Source organism: Scardinius erythrophthalmus (assembly GCF_964197995.2).
Source record: "Scardinius erythrophthalmus genome assembly, chromosome: 3".
NCBI classification, from domain to species: Eukaryota; Metazoa; Chordata; class Actinopteri; order Cypriniformes; family Leuciscidae; genus Scardinius; species Scardinius erythrophthalmus.
In genome coordinates this window covers 61,144,354-61,157,993 of record NC_138223.1, presented here as the reverse complement: position 1 = coordinate 61,157,993, position 13,640 = coordinate 61,144,354, and the positions used below count along the sequence as shown (strand labels likewise).

Below are 13,640 nucleotides of genomic sequence, written 5' to 3'. Positions count from 1 at the left end.
CGCCCGTGGTGAGGAGCAGAGAGTTCCTCAGAGCTGGAGTAAATCACTCCGCAGAAGTAGCAGTGCTTCGCCTTCTGAGAATATAGTTCCCAGTGTGTGTACGGCTAGAAGATGGCTGTGTCTCATGAGACCTTGTTATTCGTACACACTGTGACTATACACATCACAACATGTAAATAGGAAAATGTTGGTGTTATTTTGTCACTGATTGGGAGCAGTGTGCTAGCTGGAGCCATTTACCTCCAGTCTTTGTGCTAAGCTAGGCTAGCGGTGGGTCAGACAGAGTTACGGCACGCACAGAGATGAGAAGGGTGTGTGTGGAGATGAGAAGGGTGTGTGTGGACTCATCTAACTCTGGGGGATACAGGGAATCAGCTAAAGTCCCAAAAAGTCGGCGTGTTCCTTTAAAGGGATAGTTCACCCAAAAACATTAGCCCAGATTTACTCTCCCTGAACTCATCCTAGGTGTGTATGACACTCTGCTCTCAGACGAACACAATCTGAGTTATATTTATAAAAGTCCTGCTCTTCCAAGCTTTATAACGGCAGTGAATGACCGTCTGCCGGAAGCTGTTATTTTAGTTGATTAAGTTTTAAATATGGATATTTTTCTTACACGAATGCATCGCTTCACTTCAGAAGGCCTTTATTAACCCCCCGGAGCCTGTGGAGCACTTTATCAGGGATGCACTTTTATGATGGATAGATGAGCTTTTATGATGGATAGATGCACTTTTATGATGGATAGATGCACTTTTATGATGGATAGATGCACTTTTATGATGGACAGATGCACTTTTATGATGGACAGATGCACTTTTATGATGGACAGATGCACTTTTATGATGGATAGATGCATTTTTATGATGGATAGATGAGCTTTTATGATGGATAGATGCACTTTTATGATGGATAGATGCACTTTTATGATGGATAGATGAGCTTTTATGATGGATAGATGCACTTTTATGATGGATAGATGCACTTTTATCATGGACGGATGCACTTTTATGATGGACAGATGCACTTTTATGATGGATAGATGCACTTTTATGATGGATAGATGAGCTTTTATGATGGATAGATGCACTTTTATGATGGATAGATGCACTTTTATCATGGATGGATGCACTTTTATCATGGATAGATGCACTTTTATGATGGACAGATGCACTTTTATGATGGACAGATGCACTTTTATGATGGATAGATGCACTTTTATCATGGATAGATGCACTTTTATGATGGACAGATGCACTTTTATGATGGAAAGATGTACTTTTATGATGGATAGATGCACTTTTATCATGGATGGATGCACTTTTATGATGGATAGATGCACTTTTATGATGGATAGATGCACTTTTATGATGGATAGATGAGCTTTTATGATGATAGATGCACTTTTATGATGGATAGATGCACTTTTATCATGGATAGATGCACTTTTATGATGGATAGATGCACTTTTATGATGGACAGATGCACTTTTATGATGGACAGATGCACTTTTATGATGGATAGATGCACTTTTATCATGGATGGATGCACTTTTATGATGGATAGATGCACTTTTATGATGGATAGATGCACTTTTATCATGGATGGATGCACTTTTATCATGGATGGATGCACTTTTATGATGGACAGATGCACTTTTATGATGGATAGATGCACTTTTATCATGGATAGACGCACTTTTATGATGGACAGATGCACTTTTATGATGGATAGATGCACTTTTATCATGGATAGACGCACTTTTATGATGGACAGATGCACTTTTATGATGGATAGATGCACTTTTATGATGGACGGATTCCCTTTTTTATGATGGATAGACGCACTTTTATGATGGATAGATGCACATATGATGGATAGACGCACTTATGATGGACAGATGCACTTTTATGATGGATAGATGCACTTTTATGATGGACAGATGCACTTTTATCATGGATGGATGCACTTTTATCATGGATAGACGCACTTTTATGATGGACAGATGCACTTTTATGATGGATAGATGCACTTTTATGATGGATAGATGCACTTTTATGATGGATAGATGCACTTTTATCATGGATAGACGCACTTTTATGATGGACAGATGCACTTTTATGATGGACAGATGCACTTTTATGATGGATAGATGCACTTTTATGATGGATAGATGCACTTTTATCATGGATAGACGCACTTTTATGATGGACAGATGCACTTTTATGATGGATAGATGCACTTTTATCATGGATAGACGCACTTTTATGATGGATAGATGCACTTTTATGATGGATAGATGCACTTTTATGATGGACGGATGCACTTTTTATGATGGATAGATGCACTTTTATGATGGACGGATTCCCTTTTTTATGATGGACAGATGCACTTTTATGATGGATAGATGCACTTATGATGGATAGACGCACTTTTATGATGGATAGATGCACATATGATGGATAGACGCACTTATGATGGACAGATGCACTTTTATGATGGATAGATGCACTTTTATGATGGATAGATGCACTTTTATCATGAACGGATGCACTTTTATGATGGATAGATGCACTTTCATGATGGATAGATGCACTTTTATGATGGATAGATGCACTTTTATGATGATAGATGCACTTTTATGATGGATAGATGCACTTCTATGATGGATAGATGCACTTTTATCATGGATAGACGCACTTTTATGATGGACAGATGCACTTTTATGATGGATAGATGCACTTTTATCATGGATAGACGCACTTTTATGATGGATAGATGCACTTTTATGATGGATAGATGCACTTTTATGATGGATAGATGCTCTTTTATGATGGATGGATGCACTTTTATAATGGATAGATGCACTTTTATGATGGACGGATGCACTTTTTATGATGGATAGATGCACTTTTATGATGGACGGATTCCCTTTTTTATGATGGACAGATGCACTTTTATGATGGATAGATGCACTTTTATCATGGATAGACGCACTTTTATGATGGACAGATGCACTTTTATGATGGATAGATGCACTTTTATCATGGATAGACGCACTTTTATGATGGATAGATGCACTTTTATGATGGATAGATGCACTTTTATGATGGATAGATGCTCTTTTATGATGGATAGATGCTCTTTTATGATGGATGGATGCACTTTTATGATGGATAGATGCACTTTTATGATGGACGGATGCACTTTTTATGATGGATAGATGCACTTTTATGATGGACGGATTCCCTTTTTTATGATGGACAGATGCACTTTTATGATGGATAGATGCACTTATGATGGATAGACGCACTTTTATGATGGATAGATGCACTTTTATCATGGACGGATGCACTTTTATGATGGATAGATGCACTTTTATGATGGATAGATGCACTTTTATGATGATAGATGGACTTTTATGATGGATAGACGCACTTATGATGGACAGATGCACTTTTATGATGGATAGATGCACTTTTATGATGGATAGATGCACTTTTATCATGGACGGATGCACTTTTATGATGGATAGATGCACTTTTATCATGGATAGATGCACTTTTATGATGGATAGATGCACTTTTATGATGATAGATGCACTTTTATGATGGATAGATGCACTTTTATGATGGATAGATGCACTTTTATCATGGATAGATGCACTTTTATCATGGATAGATGCACTTTTATCATGGATGGATGCACTTTTATGATGGATAGATGCACTTTTATGATGGATAGATGCACTTTTATCATGGATGGATGCACTTTTATGATGGATAGATGCACTTATGATGGATAGATGCACTTTTATGATGGATAGATGCACTTTTATCATGGATAGATGCACTTTTATGATGGATAGATGCACTTTTATCATGGATGGATGCACTTTTATCATGGATGGATGCACTTTTATGATGGATAGATGCACTTTTATGATGGACAGATGCACTTTTATGATGGACAGATGCACTTTTATCATGGATAGATGCACTTTTATCATGGATAGATGCACTTTTATCATGGATAGATGCACTTTTATCATGGATGGATGCACTTTTATGATGGATAGATGCACTTTTATGATGGATAGATGCACTTTTATCATGGATAGATGCACTTTTATCATGGATGGATGCACATTTATCATGGATGGATGCACTTTTATCATGGACGGATGCACTTTTATGATGGATAGACACACTTTTATGATGGACAGATGCACTTTTATGATGGATAGATGCACTTTTATCATGGATAGATGCACTTTTATGATGGACGGATTCCCTTTTTTTATGATGGATAGATGCACTTTTATGATGGATAGATGCACTTATGATGGATAGATGCACTTTTATGATGGATAGATGCACTTATGATGGATAGACGCACTTTTATGATGGATAGATGCACTTTTATGATGGATAGATCCACTTTGATGGACTTTGATGAAATATAGAGCCATTCACTGCCATTTTAAAGCTTGGAAGATCCAGGACATTTTTTACAAAACTCTGACTGTATTCGTCTAGGAGAAGAATGTCATACACACCTAGGATGTCTTGAGGGTGAGTAAATCACGGGCTGATCTTCATGTGTGTGTGTGTGTGAACGGTCCGCTGAAGTGTCTAGGAGGCCCCCCCCGGCCCGCCGGCCCCGCCCTGCTCCAGGTGGCTGGTGTGGTTGCTGGGTTTGCTGGGCGTGTGCTGGTGCTGCAGGGCGTGTCTCTCCAGCAGCGTGCGGTGGGTGAAGGCGCGCTGGCACACGGCGCAGGTGAAGGTGCGCTCCACGCGGTGCGTACGCATGTGCACGTTCAGCGAGCTCTTCTGCGTGAAGCGCTTGCTGCAGACGGAGCACTGGAAGGCCCGCACCCCCGTGTGCACCACCATGTGCTTCAGCAGGTAGTCCCGCAGCGAGAACGAGCGCCAGCAGATGCTGCACTGGTGCGGCTTCTGGCCTGCGCACACACACACACACACACACACACACACACACACGTTATGCTGGCTGAATGTATCGTCCTGACAGCAATCAAATGTTAAGTGGTCTAAGTGTGTTTATATGTATATACAGGGCTCTACAGTGCGACCATATCTGCTATTCTTTAACATGATCTTCATCGTTATTGTCCTTGGAGTGAGCGGGCTTTATTCCTTCACTGAGCATGAGGCGTGTGTGTGCGTACCGGAGTGTGTGAACATGTGAATGAGGCGTGTGTGTGCGTACCGGAGTGTGTGAACATGTGAATGAGGCGTGTGTGTGCGTACCGGAGTGTATGAACATGTGCTTGCTGTAGTTCTTGCGCGAGCGCAGCGACTTCCCGCAGTGGCTGCAGTCGAAGGACGTCTCGGAGCCCTGCGGCGCAAAGCTCGGACCTGCAATGCATGCTGGGGTGGAGGGGGGCGGAGCTGGGGTCAGAGGGGCAGGGGGCGGGGCCTGCTGGCACGAATCAGCCAAGCCGTCAATCACCATGGGTCCGCCCACGAAGAAGGACTGGCTCTGTGATTCGCTGGCAGGAAACTGGAACAGCATCTGAGGACAGAGAGACGGCGTTAGCAGAGCGGCGGTGACGCGTTACACGACTAGCGGCGGGTCAGACCTGGCTGCCGAGGTTCTGCGAGGCCGGCGGCGGCGGCGAGAGCGGTTTGTTGACCCGGCCGCGCGGGTTCGAGCCCAGAGACGCCTGCGGATCCGCCTGAGACCAGAAGCCGCCCGGGAACACGCCGGAGTCCTCGTAGAACCCGCCCTGAAACACACAAACACGCTAGTTGCTGCCGCCGCATGTCACAGCGTGCGTGTTACCTGTGCGCAGCTGAGCTGGTGTGAGCCGCGTGTCACAGTGTGTGTGTGTTACCTGTGCGTAGCTGGGCTGATGTGAGCCGTGTGATGCGTTTCCTCTCTCGTCCATCTCGAACAGCCCCTCCCCTTCCTGCACGCCCTCGTTCTTCACCACCACCTGCTCGCCGCCCAGCACCTGCACACACACACGCATCACAGCTAATGCTAATCTCTGCTAATCTAACACACACTCAGCAGAGCTAATGCTAATCTCTACTAATCTAACACACACTCAGCAGTGCTAATGCTAATCTCTGTGTAGCACCTGCACACACACATCACAACTAATGCTAATCTCTGCTAATCTAACACACACTCATCAACGCAAATGCTAATCTCTGTTTAGCACCTGCACACACACACACCACAGCTAATGCTAATCTCTGCTAATCTAACATTCTCATCAGAGCTAATGCTAATCTCCATTTAACACCTGCACCAACACACACACATCAGAGCCAATGCTAATCTCTGTTTAGCACCTGCACAAACACACACACGCATCACAGCTAATGCTAATCTTGGCTAATCAAACAGACTCATCAGAGCTAATGCTAATCTCTGTTTAGCACCTGCACACACACATCACAGCTAATGCTAATCTCTGCTAATCTAACACACTCATCAGAGCTAATGCTAATCTGTGTAGCACCTGCACACACACACACACACACACACACACACACACACACACGCATCACAGCTAATGCTACTCTCTGCTAATCTAACACACTCATCAGAGCTAATGCTAATCTGTGTTTAGCACCTCCACAACACACTCATCAGAGCTAATGCTAATCTCTGTTTGACAAAAGTGAGCGTAGAAGTACCTGCAGTCTCAGCGGCTGCCTCTGTTTGCGCGTGTGCGCGGTCTGTCTGTCTCTGTCCGCGTCTCTGTCGGCGTCGTGTGCGTCTCTCTCGTCGTCTTCGCTGAAGCGCTCCACGCCGCTCACCAGCTCCTCCGCCACGCCGCCGTAGTCCTCCGCCATCTGCCCGCGCTCGTTTGCTGCGCCGCGCTCCGCGCTCAACATGTAGCTGATCTCCTGCGAGCAGCTCGAGGGCTTCAGCATGGCCCCGCCCCCTGCTACGCCAAGCCCCTCCCCTCTACACATGGCCCCGCCTTCTAACTCGCCGAGTGGCATCAGAGTGGCCACTCCGCCCCCTTCCAGACCGCCGCCCTCCGACTGAGCTCCGCCTCCCAGAGCGGCCGCCATGTCCGAGCCGCAGTCGTAGCCGTAGCCTGTCAGCGCCGCGCTCTCCCGCCCCTTTCCGTCGGCCCCGCCTTCCTCCTGCTTAGGCCCTGCCCCCCCACCGGAGGCTCCGCCCCCGCGCCTCTGCGAGATGATCTGCGTGCACTCGTCGATGACGGTCTTGATCTGCAGGATGGAGGCGGCGGTGAGGATGCAGAGCGCCTGCGAGTGTAGCACGACTAGCGAGCCGCTGTACATGAAGTCCACGAGCTGCCGCACCGTCTCCGCCGGCACCAGCGGCGGCACCGAGATCTCCGAGTGGCCCAGCAGGAGCTTGTCCTGGAAGAAGGGGCTCCCGGCCGCCAGCACGCAGGCGTGGGCTCGCAGCGAGGCGTCGTGGATGCGCACCGTGACGTCGCAGAACAGGCCTTTGCGCCGCTGGGATCTCAGGGCTTCCAGAACCGACTGGCTGGAGTTGTGGAGGTGGATGTAGTGGACGGCCTCTGGACCCGACGCCATGACCCGACCCGACTCACTGTGACTCTAAACACATTCAATAACACCAACAACACATTCAGAAATAAAATTATAAACAAGGTTTGAAATTCACACCCGCCTAGCCGCCACACGCGGGTAAAACCCAACCGTGCCGGAGGTCAACGCTGTCCGATCACGAGGCAGTTTGGCGTGTTACTATGTTTAATCACTTTGCTGGGGGAGTTCATGTAAGACAAATCTGCGCAGATTTAGCGCAAATACTTGTGAGTCCTCATGATATATTAAATACAGCGTATTGCAGAATCTGTGCATATCTGGCTTGCTTTAACACGCCCGTCACTACGCAACAAATTACGGTGTGCTTGTTCATCTGCATTGACGCAATAGCGGAGATTAAAAAGCATTTGGTGAACAGAAAATACATTATTATTTTCCAACATCCTAACTTTGTTTTTGATGTTCTTTGTACTGTCCACCTAAAACATGTTTTTGGAGAAAAGGATGAGGATGAAAGCGGAAGGCTGGAGATGGCTGGATTACAGGATTTTGTTTAAATAATAAATTGATGTATGAAATCCAAATTTGATAATATACACTTTTTTTTTTTTTTTGGCTAATAGAAGTTCTGAATAGCCGGTCACTTAAACAGATTATATATCATTAATGCTTGCTCTAGCGGTTAATGAACACAACTGAATGCGTCTCGCGAAAGAACATTAGCCGGAGCTACTTCTCTGTGTTTATGACGCGTCACGCAGATACTGAGTTCCTCCGCAGCGGTACGACCCGACCGGTCTAAAATAGTCCCAATATAAACACTTATTATAGGTGTACTGTAGTGATTCAGGATAAGACAAAAACTCGGTTTGGAAAATGGATTCATGATGTACTCAATTATTATTTAAATGTTGTACATTTTTAACACAAAAAAGTAACAGACTGCACCTTTAAATATAAAATAAATAATTATAAAAACACACAATTTGTTGTATAAAGCACTATATAAATAAAGGTGACTTGGCTTGACAAACACACAAACACACACACGTCTTCAGGATCACTTATCATTAAAACTCCTGTGACTGAAACTCAATGTCTACAAGCTGTCACGTGTAATTAACACTATATTAATGCAGAATGAATCATTATGCTCACTTCTGCTCTACGTGTTTATGATTCACACTGACATCTATAGAGCTGAAACGGACGGTCACACGCTCACCTGCAGATGTGTTTAAAGTGCACTAACACGCTGCTGCGCGATCATTACTGCTTTATTATCGATCTCGGTTAGATTTGCGAAGATTCGCGACGGACCGAAGCTTCTCTGCGCTCACGGGCCCCGATATCCGCGAGCAACCCGCCAAAATAAAAGCCTTGAATATCATATAACAACCCGCCAAAATAAAAGCCTTGAATATCATATAACAACCCGTCAAAATAAAAGCCTTGAATATCATATAACAACCCGTCAAAATAAAAGCCTTGAATATCATATAGCAACCCATCAAAATAAAAGCCTTGAATATCATATAACAACCCGTCAAAATAAAAGCCTTGAATATCATATAACAACCCATCAAAATAAAAGCCTTGAATATCATATAACAACCCATCAAAATAAAAGCCTTGAATATCATATAGCAGCCCGTCAAAATAAAAGCCACCAACATCATGTAGGAGGCCGTTAAAAATAAAATCCTCGAATATCATGTAGAAGCCCAGACTGTCGAAAAATATTCCTTACATATTTTTTTTTTTTTGTTTGTTTTTTGTTTTGTTTTAAATAAACGTTTTAAAGCTAAAAGTTTAATAACTATTAACATAAATTGTGCTGTTGCATCATACTTTTTGTTTAAGAAAGGAGTCAATGGGTCGTATTAGAGCATAGTAATGGTCTATAATACCTGGATGAATTTCAGTGAATGAATATAAAGAATACATGTCAAAAATCAAACTGGGCCAGAAATGTCCTTTTATAACCGCAAAATCCATCAAGTTAATTCCATGGTTGATTTGACAACTGAATGTTTGCAACTGTTTGCCTGAGTAAACTGACTCATTACCAAAGTGGCCAACAGTAGTTCAGTCCGAGTTAATCAAACACAGATAAATTCTCAGCATGGCATCCATAAATGTTCTGTATTCTGATGTTTCTTGGGTTTATTGTGCAGATGGTAAAGCAATTCACTCACAACCATTAAATATATTCTCAAAACTTTTATACATTTTGTAAACACAGAGTAAAAATCACACTAATAAGACATTAGACAGTGAATGTAGTAAACAGGGTGTAGTGTAAGGCGAGTTAGTGTGTTCAGGAGCGCTGCACTGAGCGAGTGTGTTGGGTAGCTGGGTCACTGGTTCGATGGGTCGCTGGGTCACTGGTTCGATGGGTCACTGGTTCAATGGGTTGGGTCAGGCCTGAGTCTCCAGAACCACTGACGGCTCCACTAAACACAGTCCAGCATCAGCTCGGTTCCTGCGCAAACCCTTGGCGTCTGCAGAGCGCCCGTATGTGGCCTGCTGGGCCTGATACAACTTCTGGATGAGGAAACGCTTGTCCCGGCCCTCCTGCTCACACAGAAACACACACTCATCATCGTCATCATCATCATCATCATCATCATCATCATCATCATCATCCTCATCATCATGTGGAGACTCACCATGGCCAGCTGATCTCGGAGCTGTTCAATCACACGCTTATGAGCTCCAGCCAGGGCAATCACATAGAACATCCCCAGACTGCAACACACACACACACACACACACACACACAGAGTTTATCCCACATGTGTTTTGGTCACTTTGACACGGATGGGTTTTGGGTTTCCTGCGAATGCTAGTTGATGTTATCGTGTTGGACTAAAACTTAATGACTAAAAATTGCTCAGTTATCACAGAATACTGGATTCAAACTTTTATCAACCTGTTTTCTTTGGGTTAGCAGAGGTTTTTTGGTGATAATGGCATAGTAAGAGATTTACAAGCAATCTCTTGTAGATGGGTCATACTGACCCAGAACACAAAATTAGGTAAAGCACAAGTTTGTACAAATGTTAACTGAACAGTAAAATGAAATGTTTGTGATTAACTGCACATGATGAAGATGATGATGATGCTGCTCACCAGGTGATGACGAAGAAGGACACGGCGAAGGCCTCGGAGGCGAGCGCTAGCAGGAACGAGCGCAGGCCCAGGGGCAGCTGGGTAATCCCCCGCGGCACCACCTGCCAGGAGGTGCTGTAGCTGACGAACGGGCCACACGCTCGCGACGCCTGGATCCTGCACACACACCGCAGAGGAGAGTTAGCCAACACTGAGAGGTGTGTTTAATACTGGAGCGCACACACACCGCAGAGGAGAGTTAGCCAACACTGAGGAGTGTGTTTAATACTGGAGCGCACACACACCGCAGAGGAGAGTTAGCCAACACTGAGGAGTGTGTTTAATACTGGAGCGCACACACACCGCAGAGGAGAGTTAGCCAACACTGAGGAGTGTGTTTAATACTGGAGCGCACCGCAGTGAGGAGATCGGGCCGATGCTGAGACGTGTGTTGTGACGTGTTAGTATGTTATGTTAATACTGTGAGGAGAGCGTGTTTAACACTGGAGCACACCGCAGTGAGGAGAGCGGGCCGACGTGTGTTGTGAAGCGTGTTGTGATTAGTGGTCGACTGATATATCGCCAAGGCCGATAATTGGCATTTTTGAAATATCGGCATCGGCCGATAAGTTTTTCTGATAGGCCGATGTGTTGGAAGCGGGACTTTTATTTTGACGGCGCTCCGGACTTTTATTTTGACGGGCGGCGCTGAGAACACCAGCGCCAGAAGAGAACGGCAGCTCCGACCTCAGATCAAACAGCGCTCACTCACATTCTCCGTCTTCATTAGGTTACGATCTCTGTCAGTCATATCTAATACTTTGTTAGACAGAACTGGTAAACAAAGAAAGTAAATGGTATGGGAAGTAAAGTAAAGCGTTTGCTTTTATATTATTTGTAACAGAAAAGGCAAACGATCAGGCTAAAATAATGCCGTCAACATTCACCAAATGCGCATCTACGTCATTTAAACAAATCTCTGAATATCTAATAAACATTTAATTTCACAAACCTTGCAGATTTAATCGAATCCAGCTGTGAGTGATATCTTGTGAAGCGTGCATTACTGTCAGCGAGCGACGGTCGGTCCGTGCGAAGTGAGTAATGCGAACAGAAGATCAGCTTCACATGAGATGCGAAATACTTTAAATCCTTCATTTTAAAATATGCTGTGCAATATCCAGTCATGTCTGTCATATTCATATCTGTGATATATCCAGTTGCCAACTGTGTCATATTCATATCATTTTCATTGTGCTGTATGTAAAATTATTAGCGTGACCTTGTCTTTATTTGGAAAAATATGATTACCAGCAAGAAAATAAACCAGATTACTGAGTGCCGTTACAGTGTTTACTTTCTTTTTATTCACATATTCATATATTTCTAAACAATTTGTGAAAAATACTGTAATAGGATTGCAAATTTAAGAAGTTGCCATCTAAAGTATAAAAGCATGTTTATTTTAAAAATTTGTTTTAGAATTTCTTTAGAATTTATTAAAAATTGATCAAAATAAATATATATAAAAATATCGGCTTTATATCGGCCATCGGCCACCCTGCTCTCTAAGATATCGGCATCGGCCATCAAAAAAACTATATCGGTCGACCACTAGTTGTGATGCGTGTCGTGAAGAGTGTTGTGAAGCGTGTTGTGAAGCGTGTTGTGAAGTGTGTTGTGAAGCGTGTTGCGATGCGTGTCGTGATGCGTGACGTGATGCGTGACGTGAAGCGTGTCGTGAAGCGTGTCGTGAAGCGTGTCGTGAAGCGTGTCGTGAAGCGTGTTGCGAAGCGTGTCGCGATGCGTGTCGCTATGCGTGTCGCGAAGCGTGTCGCGAAGCGTGACGTGATGCGTGACGTGCAGCGTGTCGTGATGCGTGTCGTGATGCGTGTCGTGATGCGTGTCGTGATGCGTGTCGTGAAGCGTGTCGTGATGCGTGTCGTGAAGCGTGACGTGATGCGTGTCGTGATGCGTGTTGTGATGCGTGTTGTGATGCGTGTTGTGATGCGTGTCGTGAAGCGTGTTCGTGTTGTGATGAGTGTTGTGATGCGTGTCGTGAAGCGTGTCGTGAAGCGTGTTGTGATGCGTGTCGTGAAGCGTGTTCGTGTTGTGATGAGTGTTGTGATGCGTGTCGTGAAGCGTGTCGTGAAGCGTGTTGTGATGCGTGTCGTGAAGCGTGACGTGATGCGTGTCGTGATGCGTGTTGTGATGCGTGTTGTGATGCGTGTCGTGATGCGTGTTGTGATGCGTGTCGTGAAGCGTGTCGTGAGGCGTGTCGTGATGCGTGTCGTGAAGCGTGACGTGATGCGTGTCGTGATGCGTGTCGTGAAGCATGTTGTGATGCGTGTTGTGATGCGTGTTGTGATGCGTGTTGTGATGCGTGTCGTGAAGCGTGTCGTGATGCGTGTTGTGATGCGTGTCGTGAAGCGTGTTCGTGTTGTGATGAGTGTTGTGATGCGTGTCGTGAAGCGTGTTGTGATGCGTGTCGTGAAGCGTGTTGTGATGCGTGTTGTGATGCGTGTCGTGATGCGTGTCGTGAAGCGTGATGTGATGCGTGTTGTGATGCGTGTCGTGATGCGTGTTGTGAAGCGTGTTGTGAAGCATGTTCGTGTTGTGATGCGTGTTGTGATGCGTGTCGTGATGCGTGTCGTGAAGCGTGACGTGATGCGTGTCGTGATGCGTATTGTGAAGCGTGTTGTGATGCGTGTTGTAAAGCGTGTTCGTGTTGTGATGAGTGTTGTGATGCGTGTCGTGATGCATGTCGTGAAGCGTGTTCGTGTTGTGATGCGTGTTGTGATGCGTGTCGTGAAGCGTGTTGTGATGCGTGTCGTGAAGCGTGACGTGATGCGTGTCGTGATGCGTGTCGTGATGCGTGTCGTGATGCGTGTCGTGATGTGTGTCGTGATGCGTGTCGTGATGCGTGACGTGATGCGTGTCGTGAAGCGTGACGTGATATGCGTGTCGTGAAGCGTGTTGTGATGCGTGTTGTGAAGC

At 44.9% G+C, this 13,640-nt stretch overlaps 2 protein-coding genes across 3 annotated transcripts in view; both read right to left on the bottom strand.

The window, feature by feature from the left end:
- Nucleotides 1-266: 266 nt before the first annotated feature.
- Nucleotides 267-8,894, bottom strand: zbtb45 (zinc finger and BTB domain containing 45). Its single transcript, XM_081360312.1, has 6 exons — nucleotides 8,755-8,894; nucleotides 6,675-7,577; nucleotides 5,861-5,980; nucleotides 5,606-5,752; nucleotides 5,274-5,538; nucleotides 267-4,963 (listed from the first exon to the last, which is right to left on the bottom strand). Exons 2-6 carry the CDS (start codon nucleotides 7,551-7,553, stop codon nucleotides 4,635-4,637), a joined length of 1,740 nt encoding a protein of 579 aa, XP_081216438.1. The 5' UTR covers nucleotides 7,554-7,577; nucleotides 8,755-8,894; the 3' UTR covers nucleotides 267-4,634.
- A 422-nt stretch (nucleotides 8,895-9,316) lies between these two features.
- tmc7 (transmembrane channel like 7) overlaps nucleotides 9,317-13,640 on the bottom strand; it is a 33,491-nt gene continuing 29,167 nt past the window's right edge. For both annotated transcript variants that reach the window (XM_081360310.1, XM_081360311.1), the window contains exons 14-16: nucleotides 10,665-10,820; nucleotides 10,202-10,280; nucleotides 9,317-10,106 (exon numbers count right to left, since the gene is read on the bottom strand). In XM_081360310.1, the coding sequence (XP_081216436.1) occupies nucleotides 9,951-10,106; nucleotides 10,202-10,280; nucleotides 10,665-10,820 (391 nt within the window). In that variant the 3' untranslated portion in view covers nucleotides 9,317-9,950. The remainder of the gene's footprint in view (nucleotides 10,107-10,201; nucleotides 10,281-10,664; nucleotides 10,821-13,640) is intronic.

Excerpts from the sequence above, each read along its gene's own strand:
- zbtb45 (XM_081360312.1), bottom strand. The coding sequence starts at position 7,553 with ATGGCGTCGGGTCCAGAGGCCGTCCACTACATCCACCTCCACAACTCC. Across the intron at positions 5,981-6,674 it reads GGCAGCCGCTGAGACTGCAG|GTGCTGGGCGGCGAGCAGGT; the intron begins GTACTTCTACGC and ends GTGTGTGTGCAG. Across the intron at positions 5,753-5,860 it reads ATCAGCCCAGCTACGCACAG|GGCGGGTTCTACGAGGACTC; the intron begins GTAACACACACA and ends TGTGTGTTTCAG.